This window comes from Phoxinus phoxinus (assembly GCF_949152265.1).
Source record: "Phoxinus phoxinus genome assembly, chromosome: 5".
Taxonomy (NCBI): domain Eukaryota; kingdom Metazoa; phylum Chordata; class Actinopteri; order Cypriniformes; family Leuciscidae; genus Phoxinus; species Phoxinus phoxinus.
In genome coordinates, this window is record NC_136880.1 from 14765288 (window position 1) to 14787941 (window position 22654).

Genomic DNA, 22654 nt, shown 5'->3' on the forward strand with positions numbered 1-22654 from the left:
CAAATAAGCCCACTTTGTGTTTTTTTAATGTCATCGGACCTTATAAACATCTTTATTAAAACCACCATAAGTCCCTCAAAATATGCCTCAAAGATATTAGACTCTTATCCAATAGCAAAAACTTGTAGTCCGTGTGGACTCTGGAGTGGCCTATTTGACTGTTTATTTAGAAAATCGCAGGACTATATTATCTACACCCAATGTTCTCTATCAACTACAATATTGATTTCATAAGGTTCATTTGTGCTACACTGATTGGCATTCAGCTTGCCATTTTTTAAAGATAAAAGCCCAGATAAGAATTATAGTTTAACCCCTTTCAGCATAATTTCAATAATAACCAGACAAAACAATTCTCAAACATTCTCTACTTGTGGATGGCTCTTGGCCAAAATTACTAGTAAAGCTGATCAATAAGTGAGATGATCAATGAGGAAGATACTGTATATTTTGGATGAAACTCAAAGCTTTGCCTACATGATTGGCGCAAAGAAAAACAGCATAACAGCTTTGTGCTGGAAGTGCAGTGCCAAATTATCCCTGAATAACTTAAATGAATTCTACACCCTGAGGGAATCACCACCCAAAGAGATCCATCACTGAGATACATCAACCAAAAGTACTCATATCTCTAGGAAACTTCCTCATAATAACAACAGGGATTATGTAAGGGAAAGATTGTTGGTGAGCCTAATGAAAAACATCTATGATACAACACATTACAAGTGTGTTCATGAAGTCTGCAAGTGAGTATGTGATTATGAAAGACACTCCTATGTTACATAAACTAACTGCTTGTTACTGTAAACCGATCTGTTTATCTAATATTCATTATCTATCCAACTTTGATCCATCTACAGTATCTGAACAAAAAAAAAATGTTTAGGTCACATTTACCCTAAAATCCACAGGAAAACAATCCTTCTATCCATGCTTTGTCTTTCCCACTAAGCATCCATCCACTATGGGGTTAGAATCGTTCCTTTATTCCAAATAAATAGATTATGATCCACAAATAAATGTAAAGTGATTCACAAATTGTCTGTTTGCACTGGGCAAAGAGAAGAGGGCACTTCGCTCACGCGTTCAGCAGCACATGATCAGCTCCGCGGGTTCGATTCTTAATACCGGTTTACAGTGAATGAATGCAGTGAACTCCATCTGTGCATGTGTTGGGTTTAGCATGTATTTGGAAACGTAGCGAGCACCAATTATTTTCACTATTCCATTATTTTCACATTTGCATAGTTGATGACACTGAATATGGATTGGAGCTCTTAAATTTGAAAGAATTTTACTTCAAAGTGCCCCTATTATGCTATTTTGCAGGCTCCTAATTTTGTATGGGATGTCTCCTTCAACAGGTTTACATGCATTAAAAAAGTTAAAAAATGATTTTCAATGATTCTCAAACTGATGGATGAATCAGCCTCTCTAAATCCCTACTTTCTGAGAGCCTGCTCTGCTCTGATTGGCCAGATGACCCAGTCTGTTGTGACAATGGAAGCAGCGCGACACGACGAGTAACCAGCAGTAATTGGGTGGCCCTTTCTATATCTGAAGTACTCCACGCTTGCGTTACATACACAAATATAGGATATAATATCATATATAATACCAAATAACCATCAGTGATGTAACAGCACAAGCTTCAGCATCACTGCAGTGTGTACTGGAGTTTTGAGAGTGGATAATGCAAATAAAAACTTTGCAATGCTGAAAAATATATCTTTGCATTTATTTTTGATGTTGTAAGTAACATTTACAATCCAATACTATCAAAAGTCTGATTCATGTGAAATATTACATGTGCATGATCAAGTGTTTTAACCAATAAAATAAATAAATAAAATAAATAATTGTCTGCTGAGAATTTTACTGTTAAATGTCTTTGGAATTCAACAACCTGTCACACGTTTAAAAGCACCCATGTATATCTTCTCTACAAACAATGGGAATCATTTTGTAATAAGTTTAAATAATGTTTAAAAATAATATAATTATTATAATGCTTAATAGATCGTTAGATCCACGGAGCTGCTCATATCAATCATTAAAATGCTCGAGAAACGCTGTTGGCTGTTGTGTGACAGTAATTTCATCTATTACATGATCTCGCATGTTTATCACGAGGTTGAATCCAGTTATTTATTAGTCAGCTACTTATTGAGGCTTTCTGTTCTATCTTGAATAACGTGACGCTCATTAACGTGAGGCACATTAAAAATAAAACTGTGGCTTGGCTTGCTAGTCTTATTTTAGTCATCTGAATTGTTTTAGTTTTAGTCAACTAAATATAATAAGATTTGAGTTGACAATCTAAAGTAGAAAACATTTATTTGTATACATTAAATATAATAAATTCTTATTAAAGAGGAGTGAATGATTTTCTCTTTTTCTTTTGTTTGATTAATATTAAGGGCACAGACGGCATTAGGTTTATTACACTGCTGTGTCAGACGCAAAAGAGAGTTCAAGTCAGTACTTCAGTAAGAGGTAGCTTTCTGTGTGTACGGCTGAGCAGTTTGGGTGTGTGCGCACATTTAGTATGACGAGAGAACGAACGGTAAAGTGTGACCACAGGGATAAGACACAGTTTTTAGTATTAGAGTATTAGTATTTCACTAAAATGAAAAACAGTAAATGTCCAGAATGAAGTCTGGTCTGCCTGACCTGGTCAAGCCGGAGAGCTCCACTCTCAAAGCGCTGGGCTCGGAGTTGTTTGGCAATGTTGTGCAAGTTGAGGACGGCTTCTTGTATCTCGTGGATGCTGTGGTCTGGGGAGCAGGTTGGCACTTCTTCAGCACTAAAGTGCTTGTTAGGAGCTTCAATCATACTCTGAGCATGATCATAACTCAACTTAATGCAGGAACAGATGACAGTTCGCCCAAACCACTCACTCAGGATCTACAGAGCACAGAGAAAACAGTACTATAGAAAAAAGAAACATACTCATAAAAGTAATTATTCCGAGACAGGTCTGTCTCAGACCATGTGACAACGGGGGCCCTCTAAGAAAAGAGAGGTAACACCCACACAAAGGTACCGGTAAGTGTTTTGAGTTTTGTTATAAGAGGTCATAACAAAGTACCTTTCCCTCTGGAGAAAGCTTCCAAATGACAGAGAATGTCAGTCTATCGGTCAGAGGATTCAAGCTGCATAGCTCCTCGCACAGAAGACGAGGCAACATGGGGATCACCTGCGAAAAAAAAAAAAAGCCCAGTTCAAGTCAGATCAATAATACTGCTGAATAATAAGTGTCCCCAACATTTAATTTAACAACATTTTTTTAAACTATTGGAGCTACAAATTAAGTAATTAAGCTACAACTTTTTGGCATAAAAGCACCTGGAATTCTTTGACAATCAAAATAATTTCTTTATAATTTAATAATTTGAATCTAATGTTTCTTAGGAATGGGGTGCTTGGAAGATATGTACATATAAATAACCTAGTCTAATTGCATCACATTTTGTTATATACTTTTATGTACTTGTGTTGAAATGTATAAAACAATATATTTTGATTTAAGACAGAACTAGTTACCGGTAGTTAAAGGTCAGATCATCATTCCTTCCCTAAATACTTAAAATGTTGAGACTAAACGGTATACCACCAATGTGAATTTCATATATTAGTCATACTATTATAACATTATATTCTATGGATTTAATGCATTTGCAGATAATCTAGTGACATGTAACAGTCATATTCACAGTTATAGAGGAGAGTGCCATTAAATATAGCTAATATGAAGTGGAACTAAAATCAGAACTGAAAACAAATGCTGAAAGAAAAAAAAAGAAAAAAAGAAAAAAATGTCAAAGCAGTGAGTATAGCAGTGCATTTGTTGTGATATCTTGCAGATCACACCTACTGTTGCATTTGATGTTGATTTGATTGGAAACATAACTTCTCTTTCATTATCATGGTTCCATTTGAGAATTTAAACGCAATGATTTTAAATTCAGTTGAGTTATTTGATATATGCCATAACATTGAGTTTTATATGCAGTGTTTTAAGAGCCATAGGCCCAATTATTGAGGTCTGGTACAAATATGACATACAAAAATACACATAGGCACATATTAATCGTTATTAATCGTTACATTAAATGATTGTGCAATCTTATTCAAATGACAATGATTCTGCGATTTTATTCAAATGACAATGATTCTGCTATGTCTATTAAACCTTTGAAATTATGATCACACCAGAATATTTAAACCTGCTTTCGTGCTGCTGGTGCATGTAAGCTATATTTTTAAAAAGAAGAAGCTTCACAAAAAGTGTTTTCAACTTTACGGCATTGCTTTATGTTTTGGGAAAGTATTGGGATAAATTATTATTTATAAATAATAATAATCTGGATATTAACACTGATGTTGCAGCAGCGATCAAAATGAGTAAGTGACCTTTGGAAAACTAATGTTATGCTTAATAAAGATTCATTATGTAAATTTAAAAAAAAAATGGTTTGAAATTAATGAATGAACTTTTTTTTCATCCAGTGTTTTACATTTTAGTAAGTAATAAGATTCCATGTACTGTAGCATTTTCATTGGTCAGTCGGAAATTGTGCTAAGCTTCATTTTCGGTGTGGAATCACCTTTGTGAACTTCTAATATTTAACTCTGAAGAATTATTGCAGCTATTATCTCATTCAGGAATCCCTTTATTTTGTAAACAAAGCAAGCTCAAAATAGTCTACAATAAATCAAAGCGTAGCCGTTATTAGTAGACCGGGGGGGAAATTATGTGCTCCTGGAGATGAGGCAGACCAATGAGGTTGCAAAACACACTATATTGCCAAAAGTTTTGGGACGTCTGCCTTTACATGCACATGAACTTTAATGACATCCCGTTCTTAATCCATAGGGTTTAATACGGAGTTGGCCCACCCTTTACAGCTATAACAGCTTCAACTCTTCTGGGAAGGCTTTCCACAAGGTTTAGGAGTGTGTTTATGGGAATTTTTTACCATTCTTCTAGAAGCGCATTTGTGAGGTCAGGCACTGATGTTGGATGAGAAAGCCTGGCTCACAGTCTCCGCTAATTCATCCCAAAGGTGTTCTATCGGGTTAAGGTCAGGACTCAGTGCAGGCCAGTCAAGTTCCTCCACACCAAACTCGCTTATTCAGGTCTTTATGGACCTTGCTTTGTGCACCGGTGTGCAGTCATGTTGGAACAGGAAGAGGCCATCCCCAAAATGTTCCCACAAAGTTGGAAGAATGAAATTGTCCAACATGTCTTGGTATGCTGAAGCATTAAGAGTTCCTTTCACTGGAACTAAGGGGCCAAGCAGTAGTGTAACAGAGCAGCGCTTCTGGGTTGTACGTCAGCCCAGCATCACACACATGACCAGCATCGGCCAATAGTAAGCCTATGTTCTGACGTATAACCCAGAAGCGCTGCTCTGTTACACTATGTGAACTCACTCAGAGGCCCACACAGAAGAAAATGAATAGTTGAATAAAGTCGTTATTTTGGGGGGGTTTTTGCACACAAAAAGTATTATCGTCGCTTGATAATCTTATGGTTGAGCCACTGTAGTCTCTTCGACTATTTTAAACATAGTTTTTACTGACTTTCTGGGCCGGCAAGTTATAGCATAGAAGCCTATGGAGGAGTGAGACAACTCTCAGATTTAATCAAAAATATCTTAATTTGTGTTCCGAAGATGAACGAAAGTCTTACGGGGTTGGAACAACATGAGGGTGAGTAATTACTGACAGAAATTAAATTTTTTGGGTGAACTAACCCGCTGCACAACATACAACAAATTAAGATAAATAAAGTTTGGTACTAAACAGAAACCATCATGGAATGAGTGTAATAACTTCCGACTGTAATCTAAAGTGGATTTTGATTGAATAATGGGCATACGTGCATTATTTGTAGTGTTTAATAATAAACTGAACGCTACACCTGCTTAGCATTTTTCATTCTTTATTGTTATAAAAATACCCCACTTTTTCAATGGTTTGACCCGAGGCTATAGCGCTATTGTGAGAGAGCTATCATCTGCTCATGTGACAGCAGAGCCCATACAGAGGAGAGATCAAACATGGGCTGCTCAAAAACGGTGTCAATAAGAGCTAAGGATGAAGCACAATCCAGTGAAAGCTGGTAAAGAGTGCAGCGCGTATCTGTGAGGGAGAGCTGTGAGGGTGTGAACAATGCCACACAACGTCTCCATTCATTTGTGCATGTAATCATTTAAGACTTACATTTTAAAGCATTGAACCACTATTGAAATTATTCTCTCAATCTTAGCCTTATTAAATAGAATCGAGTGAATCGTTACACCCCTAAAAATGAAAAACATTTCTACACTGCAACATTGCTGCAAGAAATTTTAAACACTTCAAATTGTTTGGAAAATCAAACTCGTACCTTTTGGACAAGATAAACACTCGTGGCTCTTTGGCCAGCGATTTCATCCAAGGCATTTCCTTCCTCCACAAAGTAACTCACATCAGCTATATGAACACCAACTTCAAAATTGCCTACATGAGGAGAGAAAAGAAAAACATGTTTTTAAATCATAAATAGTTTAATTTTTAAAAAAAGTTGTAATGAACTTTTTAAAAGAGCTTTAACGTCAAAGGCAGCACACATACCATCTGAGAGTTGTTTGCAGGACAGTGCATCATCCAGATCTCTGGCTGTAGCTGGGTCGATGGTAAATATGCATTCGTTTCTTAAAAATAAATTAAAATTAAACGGAAAATCAGAACCAAATAATCAACATTTTTATTAAAATGACATTTCAGATGGACTTTATATACAAATAATGGATGATAGGTGACAAGTGTATAGATCAGGGACAGGGTAGTAGGTTACCTGAGATCTCTTCTTTTAGAGAGTGCATGATCAGGGATGCTCCAGGGCAGATCTTGGGGAAGACAATTCAAGACCTCCTTGGAAAACTCTGAGAAGTCCACATCATATTCAGTCAGGATGCCTTCTGTTTCCGGCTCTATTTCACCTGCTTGCCCTAAAGTTTTTGCAAGCCGCCTTAAAACAGAAAAACAACATTGAGAAACGCTGTTATTAATCACAACTGCCAATGTAAAGCACATAATTTGGAGGAAATACAGGTTACCCAGATCTCACCCTTCAGCAAAGTTGTTGTCTGCTGACCACTGTGTTATTCGGCAGATAAAGAGTGTGTTTTCATAGTCTCCAGGTCTGGAGATAAAGTCTGCAGGACAATCTGCGAGAGGCACATTAACCCTTGGGACCCGATGGTCCACAGGAGAGAACATAGCAAAATTCTTGTTGGGAAGAAATTTGAGGAAGCCTGATGCTGCTCTCGAGTGCTTCTTCTCAACAATGAATACAACCTAAAATGACAACATCCATGGACAATTATACGCAAAAGAAGAAAGAAAGGCATTGGACGATCTTCAAACTTAATTCAAAAATAATGCGTTTTCATGCATGAAAACATTCTAGTACACCACAAAAAAAAAAAATCAAGACTTCGTAAAGAGGATAATAGGACCCCTTTAATAAATGTTCCTGATGTTTTTGTGCATGATTCATCAGTGATGCACATTATTCCAAAAAGGGAAAAAAGACAAAGTGCAACATTGTTTTAATCTATTTCAAAAGCCAACTTTTTAAATGAAAATACTTATCTTAGAAAATTGTCTGAATTTCTAAATATTGTCTGAATGCATTTTTATTTATAACTGCCATGAATAAAAATTACTTAAAAAGTAAAATGCATATCCTTTCAAACAAATGCTTACCTTTCCAGTTCTTTGCATAGCTCTCTCTGAACTTGATCCAGAAGTGAAGCATGCATTAGCATGTTTGACAGATTGTGTTATGATAGGGGCTAAATCAGAAAAAAAGTTATAGCAAGATGAATTTGATTGCAATTTCTCATATTTTTACACTTGTATGTGTAATCAATGTAATTTGTTGATTTATGGACATACACAGTTTTATAGAAACAATATATATATATAATTATTAAACACTTTGGGGAGATTAAACAGTGCCTCCCTCATCTTAACTAAACTAGATTACCCTGCTCCTGCCTAACCGCTCTACACTGGCCTTAAAGGATTAGTTCACTTTCAAAAAATGTTTTTGCTGATAATTTACGCACCCTGATGTCATCCAAGATGTCCATGTCTTTCTTCAGTCGAAAAGAAATTTAGGCTTTTGAGGAAACCATTCCAGGATTTTTCTACACAGAATGGACTTCAATGGCAACCATCTATCCCAATGTTCAAATGTCCGTCTCAGTGCAGCTTCAAAGCCTCTACACGATCCCAGTCGAGAAATAAGGGTCTTATCTAGTGAAACGATCGGTTATTTTCTAAAAATAAAATGTACCGGTATATACTTTTTAACCAAAATGTTTCGTCTTGTGCTGGTCTGCGATGCGCCACGCATTACGTCATCACGAAAAAAATGTAATACAAATAATACAAATAAATTAAAACAAAGATGTCGGACGATTTTGAAGTTGGAGGAGAAAATGAGATGGAGTTTTTTGCCCTTCCCTACTTTTTTGATCCGGAGTACACAGACAAATAACTTAGATGAAGTGAACGTGACTTTTCCAACGTGATTACGTAACAAGAACTGCACTTCACTGTCTAAGTCACATCAGCTAACCTGCAGTTTGCCTCAGGGTTCAGTGTTTGGTCCCCTCTTCTTCTTAATATTCACAACATCATTAGGACAAATCATTCTGGAACAAAGCTTTCCTACGATTACATGACATGCAGCTCAGCCTGCTAACAACTACAAAGTGGCTGAACAAATCTCAGTTTGACTTGGGTCTGGAGTCTGGATGACAGAATCCATCTTCAAGTAAACAAAGCCAAGCTTATTGTTACCCCATGCCGGCACAGCAAAGGAATAATGTGTTTGCATCATTCCTCCTGTGCCAAATCAATACATTTATTTATTACATTTAAAGCCTTAGAATGATTATGCACAATTTAAAAACCTTGACATCAATTGTAAGCAAAATGCAATTGTTCCACAGCAACACAAGGGTAATTTAAGGACTTAACAATGAGTCATGAAGATCTTGGTTTTTGGAAAGAGGTGAATAGCTCATTCATTCTGCAAACACAATCATGTCTTTCATTGCCCGTTCACCTCAGTCACCACATGCCCTGTATCAAACTTGACACTCTGGAATCTGTTGCCATGTTTTGAGCTACAGATGCTTAATGATTTAATATGTAGACGTCTTGGGGAGACATGTGCAAACAAAGATATCTGGGCTTGATAAAGCTAAAAAAAGATCACAGCTCTTGGCTGTTCAATCATCAATGAGTGACTCAACTTTTTTCTGCACTATAAGAGAAAGCACATGTATCAAGATATATTTATTAAAAGATTCCCATCCTTTACATTTATAAAGAAGTAATTCCTGGGGCAATGCATATAAACTGTGGTGGTGTTAGATGCATTAACAACTAAAAGAAAATTGGCACAGGACTGACCAAACCAATTAAATGGTAACCAGGTAAATTTTGATTATCTGGTTACAAATTTGTCAAAAGTTTCCATTACAAAATGTAAAATATTTTTTAAATAAATGATAAATTATGTATTAATTTATGGTGAAGACTTACGCTTAGTGTAAATAGCTTAGAGTAAAAATAATAAATACAACTAAATTAGTGCTTATCAGCAAAACCTTGAGTAAGAGGCAAACAGAAGATTGTGTCTGCAGGAAAAGCTCATTACCTTTATCATGGAGACTGGCATTCTTCATTTTACTGACCACCTCATCTTCTTCATTGTAATGGGCCTCCACTATGACATCAGGAGCCTTTGGTGCATTCTGACTGGATGGAGTTCTCTCATTTATATCTCCATTGACTGCCTGTGTACACAATGTGACACATTATGCATTGACATGCATGATGTTAGACTGTCATTCTTGTCTCTACTTCATGTCTCTACTTTTAATTTTGATTATACACAATTACATACTATACAAAACTACAAGTAATACATCCAACATGTATTCATATACATCTATTGTATACAAAAAGTTTTACACTACTTGCATTTGACAGTAATGAAGTACTGTATGTCTTAATAGTATGAAAACATGACTGATCGATAGGCTCGATTGTGCACTCTTTTCCACATTTTGTAGTGCTAATTGTGGGGGGAAATTTATGTAATTTTGCTTCTTGGACTTAAATATGCTAAAAAACGTAAAAATTGAGATGAGAATACTAAACTACTAAAAGCAGAAAACATTGACTCATTTACTAAAAATAATTAACAAAAACAAAAAGGGCAGGGGATCTACGATGATTGACAACTTCAGAAGAGGAAAATGAGGGACATTCTAGCAGAGGTCTTCAACCTTGCTCCTGGGAACCCACTGTCCTGCAAATTTGATTTCCAACCTGCTTCAGTAAACCTGCATGTCATTTCAAGCCATCCCGAGGAGCTGGATTAGCTGGTTCAGGTGTGTGTTCAATTAAGGTTGGAGATAAACTATGTAGGACAGTGGGTCCCCAGGAGCAGGGTTTAAGACCTCAGCTGTAGACGAAAGTAAAGGGCATTATAAGAGATGTGGACTTTTTTTGCCCCACATATGTCAGTGTTTATGTACGATATAGATGTGTACCTCACATGTTTATATATATATATATATATATATATATATATATATATATATATATATATAAAAACTCTTGACCCTCCCTCTGCTCAAAATTTGAAACGTTTTCTGGGTGTGAAAGGCTAACATACTGAAAAAACGGTGCTCCTTACGACTTTAGTAACGCAACTTTGACACTTTAAATTTTGGACGTTAAATATCAGCCATTATGAGGACCTAAGATTTTGTTTTAATTACTCTGTTGGCGCTTTGACTGACCAGTGAGGCAGACTCTTGGTTTTGATCCCTTCTCTTAATTGGATTTCAGATGATAGTGATGACCTTACATGACTCTACAAATCTAAGAAGAAATGTGTGCCTTTAGGGTGTGATAGCTACATTTTCTCGTGTTTAATTGCTTTCCTATTCTGCTGATTATTTACAAAGCTGATTATTTTCATCTTGACAAAAATTGCCTAGCAGCAGTTTAGATTTCCTGACACACAACTGCCCACACATGCACACATCTACCCTCATTACAGCTTTAGCTTTGTTGCCAATTCTGCTATACAGAACGTTTATATAGCTAAAGAATTCAAAAGGCAAATCTCTATTTGCTCTGCTGTACTAAAAACACTAAAGACATAGCATAGACATAAACAAGCAGACAGAAGTTGGGCATGCAGCATGACATGCTTTATGCCACCTATAACCTTTTTAAAAAGTCTTTGCTACATCTTTTATATGTATCATCCATGCAGCTTAGTGAACCTCATATTAACTGAGATATATTTGTAATATTCTAGTACGTAATATGTCCTCTAAAACTAAGTATATTGTTCTGACCCGGAACTAATGCTTAGTTGAAGAACTCTCTCACAATTCTGCCCCAAAACACTAACATGAATAAAGAATGGTATCAAAACGTCCTACAAGAGCAGCTTCTCCCGATCCAGGAGCAATCTGGTGATGATCTGTGCATTTTCAGCATGATGGAGCATCATGTCACAAGGCAAGAGTGATAAACTCCCCGGATCTTAATCCCATAGAGAACCTGTGGTCAATCCTCAAAAGGCGAGAAGGACAAGCAGAATCCCACAAATTGTGATCAACTCCAAGCACTAATAAGGCGAGAATAGATCTCCATCCGCCAGGATTTGGCCCAGAAGCTGATATCCAGCATGCCAGAGCGAATTGCAGAGGTTATGAAGAAGAATGGTCAACGCTGTAAATATTGACTTTGACTCTTTGCATATATTGAATGTTTTTGACAATAAACCCTTTAAAACTTATTTGTATACCATAGAAAACATGTGAAAAATTATCTACAAATACTAAAGCAGCAAACTTTCCAAAACACAAAATGTATCTCACTAGTAATACACAGCTGTATTTATGATATGTAAATGTTCATAGAGTACCTTCCACTGTTCAGGGGGGAGAACTTTCACCACAACAACATCTCCATTGAGAGCCCTGTTACGAGCTGCAATTCCATCCAGAAAGATATCGGCTGACCCATCCTGCAGAAAAAAATTAACTTTACAATTTCAACGTAGATCACAAAAGAGAGTTACACGTAATCAGAATTAGAACAATGACAAAGCAACAACTACTACTATTCAATAATATTTGGTCATATTTGGTACAGTTATACTGTAAATGTAGTATGTGTAAAGGTGAACAAAAATATACTCACAGGAGATGGCACAAAAGCATCCTTGTACTTCTTAGGGTTTATCCTCAGTGCTCCCTTAAAGAGAATGACAATTAAATATTTTAAATATGATTACTGTTTAAATAGTTTTCCATTTTGAGATTTTCCTCTATAAGAATACGCAATTAGGCCAAGTCCAATTGTTATTTTAATATTTAATTATTTAAAAGACATAAAACATGAAAGAAGCCCTCCAAATATTACAGTAGACATTTGAAGTGGATCAAAAAAGTTCATCAAAGATGTCCTAAAACAAGAACGGGAATTGTTCAAAATTCAATAAAAGGGTGCCAATAATTGTGGCCGACGTGTTTTGGAGAAAAACATTTATTTCATAATGTGATTTAGCCCCACTTTCAATTCTCTTGCTTCAATGAAAGGTTAGAATTTTGGCAATTTTTTGAATGAAAGATCAAAAGGATAAACAATGCAGATTTATTTTTTACAGCCAGTTTTGATCATATTTACCAGGGGTGCCAACAATTTTGGCCATGACTGTACACACACATATATATATATATATATATATATATATATATACACCAAAGGGCTTCCGGTCACGAAGCAAAGATTGTCCCGCTGGATAGTGGACGCTATTTCGTTGGCCTACGCTTCGATGGGCCTTCAATGCCCCATCAGCGTCAGAGCACACTCCAGATTTGCCAGATTTCACAACTTGGAAGTCCCCGTACTGCAGGCACAAATCCTCTCTGTTTAGTTAGAGTTGACCTCTGAACGAGCTCGACCCACCATTACCTCTCTGGAGGCTCCGACCACAATCCAAGTGTCCTAGGCTAGGGACGTAGAACATGTCGTTCTGCTTGAACATAGCACGAACATAGCATTGGACTGGTTCCCCACAGCATCTAGCGACGCAATGCAAGTGAACGTTTCTAAAGGGAACGTCTCCGTTACTAATGTAACCTCGGTTCCCTGATAACGGGAATGAGTATTGCATAGACAGCCGTGCTATGACGCACACGTAAAAGGAGTTTTCCCCATAGCGTTCAGCGATGCAATATCTGTTCCCGTTATCTCAGGGAATCGGGGTTACGTTAGTAATCGAGACTTTTTATTTTATTTTTTATGACAAACGCTTTTCCTCAGTACAGATGAAAATATTATCAAAATGATTCCAGTTCACACACATCCGTGGAAACAACTAAAATGTTGGCATCATGTATGCCAGATAGCACACACATGCGCACATACGCAACAGGCAATGCCTATAAACAAACACGTAATGCGCATGTGCAGGCCATCATCGTTTTCAGATTTACGTTTTTTATGTTTACAAGGAGATGATAACGGTATTGCTTTCAGAACCCATTTTCAAGAACTTGCACTTTGAAACCTTCTTCAAAGTTTGCGTTCTCCGGCCACGAAAACTCTGTTGTCATGTAAATGAACAGCAATAAATAATGTAAATAATGATAATTATTCAACACAATAAATAATATTATAATATACAATTTATGTATAAAAGAAAAAAGCGATATATATTTTAGATTAAGTTAGACATGTCACACTGCAGGACACCTCTTGGCTTGAGCTACACAGACATATATGTTTGGATGTATTAAATTCACCTGAATGAGTTCTCCTCTCTTTAGGCCTGCAGACACATCCTCTGTGAACATGTACTCCTCAAACAGTAGCTTCCGGGAGCCTCTACAATCTTTAGTGGGTTTATCTTTGTCCTTTTGATGTAAACTTTCTTTTGGTGCTGTGAAAACAAAGATGAAATTGTAGCTCACGTGCAACATTTTTTTACAGTGATGTTCATTTAGATTTGGAATTAAACTAAATCTATTCATGTATCACATGATGTTTTTTTTTTAAGACACCATGGATTTTTTTAACATGTTCTATTAGATTTGAAGCCATGTGTTCATGTTTAGCTTCAAAAGATGTAATTTTGAAATGCGTATGCTATTTAGTAAACTAATCTGTATAGTAAAATAATGTTTTACTTTACAGATATAGGATTCGCATTTGAAAATTTGTCTCTTTTTTCCGGGGAAACAGATCAAAAATACTGATGAATAAGCAGAGGAAGAACAGTCTGTTTGTTAAATCTACATTTTTAAATTTTTTGAAGCTACACATAATCGCATACTTTTTACAACAAATCCAGAAAAGAGAAAGGCACCCTCGCACACATTGACTGGTTAAAGCTACTCCACGATTTGCATCTCAAATTCAGTCTATTACAAAAGTTTATGATCACATGCGCAGTGATCTTGCATGACAGAGAATCAGAGAGAAATGTCAGACACAGCAGTTTAATTTGACACTCCTCTTCCATTCTCAATGGTGAGTCTGACAGATCTTCACCAAAAGAGGGCCACAGCTGGGTATGATAGATCTGGCCAAAAAAGGTTTTAGTCAAGTTTTAATGGCACCTCAAAGGCTTATTGGCCATTAAACCCTTTGGTATTTCCCACCCCAACCACCTATTTCAACATTAACACTAAAGTCAAGTGATTTCAAGTCTTTAAAAGCCAAAAATGTAATTTCTGTTATTTAATAACCCTCATGTTGTTCCAAACCTGTATTATTATTATTATTTTTTCAACAGAACACAAAAGACATTTTGGAAAATGTCGGTTTGGACAATGGTGACCACTGACTTCCACTTTATGGACAAAAAAACCCAAGACATTTCTCAGAATATCTTCTTTTATGTTTCATAGAAAGGAAAAAAAGAAGAACAGTGTTGGAACAACATGAAGGTGAGTAAACGACAGAATTTTCATTTTTGGATTAACTATCCCTTTAATAAAAAAACAAACAAAACAACGATTGTTTGATTTTGGACAAACTTATAAAGTCAACATGAAACGGCATTGACACACCAAGTCAAATAAATGAAATGCATTTATGGCTTAAATAAGGCTTGGTTTTGAGAGACTGGCTCTTCGCTTCACTAAATACCTTGAGGAGCTTTGACGTTTTTATTTGGTGATTTCCCAGCAACAATGGCATCAACTTCAGGACCACATGATGCCCCCATGTCTTTTTTCTCCACATTTCTTTTTGATCTCCTCTTCTTTGATTTCTTCTTTGCTTTTTCCTCCCCACATGAACCGCTCAACTGTTGAGCGTCACATTCCTCAGATCCCACTAGACTTGTGCTCCCTTTGATGTCTTGTTCACTTCTCTCCTGTTGCTGTTTTGAGGGCACCTTTCTGGGCACAGCGGCCTTATGTGACTCTGCTGTGGCGTGCTTTTCCAGCATGCCGGGCTTCATGCCCTGGTCATCAGCGCACGCTGCCTGGTGGATTTTTTGGTCAGTGTGCAAATAGTTGGAGGTGTCAGCCATCTGTCTACTCTGAGAGGATAAGCTATCACCGGAATAAGATGATTCCGAATTGCCTTTTTTTCTCCTGTTTACATCATTCACAGATCTGCTAACTGGTGTCCTCATGTTCTCCTCCGCCTCCTGCTTTGCAAACTCTTGCAAGTAAGAACGAAACTTGCCATTCTGATGCTGGTTCAGAAGTCTGGCATACGCATCCTTCTGGGATCTGGGGAGATTTTGTGCACCTCTGGGTTTAGTGGCTCTCTTTACTTTAGGAGAAGACGCCATAATCTCTGCAAAGAATGAACATGTCGGTGGTTACATCAGGTTAACAGAACAGCTTTTGTCTTTACATATCAACAATTACCAAATATAATCAACACTTGACTAACTTACTACGTCTTATATAGTAAAAATAAATAAACAAATCAATGACCGACGTGATGTTTCAGAAAAAAACAAAACCTTTTTTTATATGCACTTCTACAACTATGGGAACTTTTGGCCCTGTGGACTTAATTTAATGCAGTCCCTTAAAACTTTTAATTATTGGAACCAACCAATTTTTCTTAATGATAACATGCTGTGATGCAAATGACATATCAATTAATTTAAGCAATATGCCATAAGCAAAAGTGGGTAACACTTTATTTTACAGTGCCCTTGTTACACATGTTACTATAGTAATATATATAAAGTATGCATAATTACATGCAACTAATCCTAAAACAAACCTAAACCTACAGTAAGTACATGTAGTTAATTAATATATTACTCTGTACTTAAATGTATAACTACACTGTAATAAGGACACGTTAAAATAAAGTGTAATTAGTCTAAAATGGCGAAAAATTGGAATTAAAGTGTTTGATAATGAAGGCCTTAAGTTGGACAAAACAACTGTTTATAAAGAACGGTTTATAGTTTGAAACTTAACTGCTGTATAAAACACATTTTCTTTTTTTGGAAGTCAATTTTGCTACATTTTGCATTATGTATCCTAAATTCACACAATTGTTTGTATTTGTATAAACAATTGTACATTGTTTTATATTTTAATGTTTTCTGAAAATTACAGCTTGAAAATGTGTTTGTGTCTCATATTTCATCTCAATAATGCTCTTTACTGACACTGTTGTTTTTTCAAGATTTTTTTAACCTGTTTAAACAACAATGTAAAAAAAAGTTGCACAAAATGGACATAAATAACATTTACACAATATTCTAATTGTTTTTGTGATTTTCTTTAAATTTGTTATTTCACTATTTGTTTAGATCATCACAGCTTTAAAAACGTAGATTAATAATTACAATTTACGATTTGACCTTTGGGCCTGCCTGGCATAATTGTATTAAAATCTGTACATAAAAGAATTGAAAGGAGATACAGTTTTAAATAAAAAATCAACCACGGGACATAAAATGAGTAACGTTAGTTGAAGAAACCCCCTTAGCTCATATTTCTCATGTCATGACAGAACGTTCTGCGTTGACCATAATTATGATATTATAATTTTAGTAACTTTCACAGGCTGTTTGCACATGCTTATAAGCCTGAATCATGCCATGAACTTAACAGTAATGTCATTCACTTAAAAGCTTCCATTGGAAAAAAAGATCCAGAAAAATTTACTTGCTGCGTTTTAAATAATAAAATATTTGAGTTTAAAACGGTTTATTAAAGAAGGGATTTACTCATATCACAGTGTGTGAGGCACACTATTCCTTTACAACGAGCTAAGCTACTTGACCCTCATATATACTCTCAGTATCTTTCAATAAAATACACCTGACCTGTGTCTCAATGGACAACTACATAACTAAACATTAACATGCATATGCACATAAATAACAACTCACCGTCTATATTTGCTCTGTCTATATCGGTAGCTAAATTTCACTGAACAGCTCCGAACAACAATCCAACTGCGCATCTCTTCCGGGTCCTATAAATAAAGGGCTGTCGTTGCATCATGGGAACTGTAGTTTTATTGCGCTCACAGGCTCGAAGTGTACAATTTAGTCGTAAGAATCATTATTTGTGAATAAAGATGCAAATATAATCTAACTAGTTTTTATATAAGTAATAAGTAGAATTATGTAAAATAATAGTTTTATTTTAATACAATAATACAACTTAAATAAAATACAAAAAGTATGTGAAAAGTTAGCTATAGAAAACAAGTCTAATATAAGATTAACATTTTTTTTTTTTTTTTTTAAATCTCTCACACTTCTCAAACTTCTTATACAGGTCAAGTGACCGAGACATCACCAATTAATATGTATTGTGACGGTGCAAGTTTGAGTAGCTAGAGGATTTCTAAAAAAAATGTTTTTTTCAAATCTAGCCTAATTTATTTATTTATTTATGGGTTTGTTTAATTATATACTCATTTGTTAGTTTGATGAGAAATTTTCTAAAAAAAACAAAAACAAAAAAACCCACTAAGTTAAAGATAGAAAATGAGCTATTGGCATTAAAGCATAAAAAGGAAATGACACTATTATTTAAATCACCATGACATCATAGCTGGATTATAAAACACAGTGTGATCCAAACCGTTTGCATTACTGCGATTTGTCGCTGGGATGGATATGATTTACACACTCATCTGCGGGCTGTTCATGCTCAGTCTGTCACTTTACGCACAACCACTCACCACAGTCCAGAACAAGGTTTGTGGATTTTTATGCACGTTTTGTTGGTGAAGAAAGTTGCTGTAAATTGTGTTCCTTTCCTTCTTTGTATAGCCTATACGCAATATAAAGAGCTATAGACAAAATGTTTTCTTTTTTATTATTTTTGTATTTATATATATATATAATTTTTATTGTATTTTTTATTTAATTTAAAGCAAATTACACATTTATAAAAATTTATAAAAATTGTAATGCGATTTAATAAAGCCAGCTATTTCTTCAGTTAAAAGTAAATGTTCTCCCCTTTACGGAATCTTTCATTTATTTTTTATAGCAGTCCACAAAAGCTCTCCCGGTAGAGAACAGAAGCACGCGACCAGTGAGGAATGGAACCGAAGACGCGCGAGCTCTGAAGTCGCGCGCAGCCAAAGAGCCGCAAGAGCTGGACACGAGCGTCAAAGGCGCTAGACAGCGGCCGTCATCAGGAGATCAGTCTAATTCACGCAAAAAACAACCCCCCAAAAACAGAGAAAAACGGAAAAACTGCTTCGGTTTCAAGTTGGATAGAATAAGTGATGTTAGTGGAATGGGTTGTAAAAGTGACTGAGGGGCACACGAGCACTAATACTGCAGAAATTAACAAAATGCTGAATGCAGAATGAACATGAATCAACAAATGAGTTGTCAGTGATGCTATGTATTTCAACAATGGGGATGTTGTATCATTCCTGAAGAATTAGGCCTTAATATATTAATATGTCATATTGCCATGGAATTTGTAAATGTTCCAATCATATTGCATTTCCAGAAAACAACCAATCTCAACATTTTGTGTCTCATCAGTGGATTAAACTGCTGCAGGAATAAGTGACTTCTTCCCTGTTGAATTTTGGCTTGTTTAGAGATGTAACGCTTAAAGTTTGTCTAATGCATTGAAGACTACTCCAAAAATCTTACATTGAGAACAATTGAGTTAATGTTTGAAAAACTGAGGCTATACCATATTTTAATACACAGTATTTTTTAGTGTCTTGTCTTATTTAACTCACAATAATTTTTATTAAACTGCTGACAGTTTTTACAAAAAACATATTTGTTGAAAAATAAACTTTAGATTTCCCCCCACTTTGCTGGTCTGTGATGGAGATGATCCTTTTTATTAAGAAATGGAATTGATTAATAAAATGTGCAACACTAATTAATTTAACTTACACTGCAAGTTTCCTAGACATTTCCTGAACACGATGAATGCTGGGATATGCTTAGCATCAAATACCACTTAGAGATATATGCCTTGTCCAAATACCCACTTGCGGTCTTTGCACTTGATCACTTGTCTACTTGCACTTGTATTTCCTCTATTTGACCCAAGTGTTCAAGTATAAGTGTGCGTAGATCTTTTGATTACTCGATGGGACACACTTATTCAAAATGCAAGTGCTTATCGAGCTTTTATTTAAAATATTTTCAATACTTTGTATTTTAAAATAAACGTTTACATGTCTGTTCAGTCGCTATATGTAACTAACAGAAGACAACAATTTAAACTTGTGGTGCTTATAATTAAGTGATAAAAACAGTTGCAAATGTTGTACAAAAAAGCTAATCTTTGCACCAATAAAATATGCAACACTTTATGTTTTTACCAAATTATATGTATCTAATTAATTTAAATTACAGTGGAATGTTTTCCTCGACATCTCACAATATCGGGGCACATGAGTTCCCGAACATAATGCAAGATGGGATACGCTTAGCCTCGAATACAGATAAGTGTGCGGGTTTAGTGTGCATTAAGGGCACTGCACTTTGGCATTTTTAAGACATGGGACAGTCTTGTGCACTTACTTGTCGCGTGCCCGCACTCTCAAGTGGCCAAGACCGCAAGTGTGGGTTAAATTTGTTCAGGCCCAAAGTTTTGCTCCAACCCCAATTGGTCCTTGGAAGGCAGCATATCTGAAGGATGCACATATAGTGTATTCATCGCGTCCTTCAATCACCCACACAATCCTCTGCACACATTCCAATTCACGAAAACAGACTGACGAAAAACAAGTCAGCACTGAGCTTGTCATAATGAGTTCATTATGTAATGTAAGACAAAAATAATACATCTCGAGATGAAGGCATACGTTATCTTTTGTTTTGGTGTAAAGGAATCACTTAACACTAAACTGCCAATAGACAGTTGTCATTCACTGCATTACATTAGTAAAAAGCCAGTTAATACAAAGATTTTTAATGCAAAGTATTGTTTTCAAGATTAAGTTTTATTAATATTTTCGTGCCGTGACCGTGGGGACAGGTACATGTGTGACGCAGCCACTCGCACTTACAAGACCATCTCATAGCGTTCAATGCTGAGGAGGAGTCTAGCCAGAGGCCTCAGAAGGACTGAAGGACACAGCGTATGGCAGGCCGTTTTAGCATTTAATGCCCCTGGCTGTACGAGTCGTGTCTAGGCGCAGGTCCTCCATCTGGTCTGGATAAGGCCCGGATCCGGCTGATTACGTCATGCGTTGTGGTCGTGTCCAGATGCAGGTCCTCCATCTGGTATGGATACGCCCCGAATCCGGCTGATTACATCATGCGTTGTGGTCTTGTCTAGGCGCAGGTCCTCCATCTGGTCTGGATACGGCCCGGATCCGGCTGACTACATCATGCGTTGTGGTCGTGTCTAGGCGCAGGTCCTCCATCTGGTCTGGATACGGCCCGGATCCGGCTGACTACATCATGCGTTGTGGTCGTGTCTAGGCGCAGGTCCTCCATCTGGTATGGATACGGCCCGAATCCGGCTGACTACATCATGCGTTGTGGTCGTGTCTAGGCGCAGGTCCTCCATCTGGTATGGATACGGCCCGGATCCGGCTGACTACGTCATGCGTTGTGGTCGTGTCTAGGCGCAGGTCCTCCATCTGGTCTGGATACGGCCCGGATCCGGCTGACTACATCATGCGTTGTGGTCGTGTCTAGGCGCAGGTCCTCCATCTGATCTGGATACGGCCCGGATCCGGCTGACTACGTCATGCGTTGTGGTCGTGTCTAGGCGCAGGTCCTCCATCTGGTCTGGATACGGCCCGGATCCGGCTGACTACATCATGAGTTGTGGTCATGTCTAGGCGCAGGTCCTCCATCTGGTCTGGATACGGCCCGGATCCGGCTGACTACATCATGAGTTGTGGTCGTGTCTAGGCGCAGGTCCTCCATCTGGTATGGATACGGCCCGGATCCGGCTGACTACATCATGAGTTGTGGTCGTGTCTAGGCGCAGGTCCTCCATCTGGTATGGATACGGCCCGGATCCGGCTGACTACATCATGCGTTGTGGTCGTGTCTAGGCGCAGGTCCTCCATCTGGTCTGGATACGGCCCGGATCCGGCTGACTACATCATGCGTTGTGGTCGTGTCTAGGCGCAGGTCCTCCATCTGGTATGGATACGGCCCGGATCCGGCTGACTACGTCATGCGTTGTGGTCGTGTCTAGGCGCAGGTCCTCCATCTGGTCTGGATACGGCCCGGATCCGGCTGACTACATCATGTGTTGTGGTCGTGTCTAGGCGCAGGTCCTCCATCTGATCTGGATCCGGCCCGAATCCGGCTGACTACATCATGCGTTGTGGTCGTGTCTAGGCGCAGGTCCTCCATCTGGTATGGATACGGCCCGGATCCGGCTGATTACAGTGAACCTTGGAATAAGCAGAAAGACGAATGAATGAAATAGTGAATCACTTGGTTGGTCTGTTTTGCAACATGATTCAATTAAAATCACAGCACTACATACATGGTTTGCTGGAGAACTTTTTCATAAATGAATGCCTCCAGATATTATTTAATACTTTCATGAAGTAATTCATCCAGTAGCTTTTCTCTAGGGCTGCGTTTAGACATACACTTCCCTAAGCACACTCCCCTCTGGGGAATACACACCACCATTTTGATGTGCGTTCAACTATGTCAAGTTGACGAAGGAAGTTTTGGACAGACTCTCGACCCCTCGATTTTGACCGTGGGAGTGAGTCAACTCAACATGCGCAATTCAGACAGATCCATAGACCACAATGCAACATGGTTGTGAAGTCACCGTATTTAACCGTATTTAATACTTGCAGCTACCATAAGCTTACTGTTTTTTAACACAGTTATAGTATATTGTATTGTTATCGTTTTAGTTTGTGTTTTTTTTATATTTAATAATATAAATATTATATTTAGTAAATATTGTATTCATAATTTATATTATATTTAACAGCCCAAGCATACATACAGGCCTATAGAATGGTACGTAAAACAAATTCATTAGAAAGAAAACTATAATATATATAGCTGCAAGCAGCGGGCCCAAGCCCTGGCACCACAGCACCCCCGGAGGCTTTAGGGAGACTGTGC

General features: G+C 37.2%; 2 protein-coding genes across 3 annotated transcripts in view; one reads left to right on the forward strand and one right to left on the reverse strand.

Annotated features, from left to right (window-relative positions):
* Positions 1 to 17590, reverse strand: part of dis3l2 (DIS3 like 3'-5' exoribonuclease 2) — a 36076-nt gene extending 18486 nt beyond the window's left edge. The window contains exons 1-13 of one of the 2 annotated variants that reach the window (XM_079612615.1): positions 17486 to 17590; positions 15259 to 15918; positions 13911 to 14047; positions 12304 to 12357; positions 12026 to 12127; positions 9731 to 9869; positions 7762 to 7850; positions 7121 to 7350; positions 6848 to 7021; positions 6625 to 6704; positions 6398 to 6510; positions 3092 to 3199; positions 2674 to 2907 (exon numbers count right to left, since the gene is read on the reverse strand). In XM_079612615.1, coding sequence (XP_079468741.1) covers positions 2674 to 2907; positions 3092 to 3199; positions 6398 to 6510; positions 6625 to 6704; positions 6848 to 7021; positions 7121 to 7350; positions 7762 to 7850; positions 9731 to 9869; positions 12026 to 12127; positions 12304 to 12357; positions 13911 to 14047; positions 15259 to 15913 — 2115 coding nt within the window. In that variant the 5' untranslated portion in view covers positions 15914 to 15918; positions 17486 to 17590. The remainder of the gene's footprint in view (positions 1 to 2673; positions 2908 to 3091; positions 3200 to 6397; positions 6511 to 6624; positions 6705 to 6847; positions 7022 to 7120; positions 7351 to 7761; positions 7851 to 9730; positions 9870 to 12025; positions 12128 to 12303; positions 12358 to 13910; positions 14048 to 15258; positions 15919 to 17485) is intronic. The other variant, XM_079612616.1, reaches the window with a different exon arrangement.
* A 611-nt stretch (positions 17591 to 18201) lies between these two features.
* Positions 18202 to 19475, forward strand: LOC306998262 (uncharacterized protein). The gene is made up of 2 exons (XM_079612184.1): positions 18202 to 18304; positions 18603 to 19475. Exons 1-2 carry the CDS (start codon positions 18218 to 18220, stop codon positions 18873 to 18875), a joined length of 360 nt encoding a protein of 119 aa, XP_079468310.1. The 5' UTR covers positions 18202 to 18217; the 3' UTR covers positions 18876 to 19475.
* Positions 19476 to 22654: the final 3179 nt, after the last annotated feature.

Excerpts from the sequence above, each read along its gene's own strand:
- LOC306998262 (XM_079612184.1), top strand. The coding sequence starts at position 18,218 with ATGGATATGATTTACACACTCATCTGCGGGCTGTTCATGCTCAGTCTG. Across the intron at positions 18,305-18,602 it reads TCACCACAGTCCAGAACAAG|CAGTCCACAAAAGCTCTCCC; the intron begins GTTTGTGGATTT and ends TATTTTTTATAG.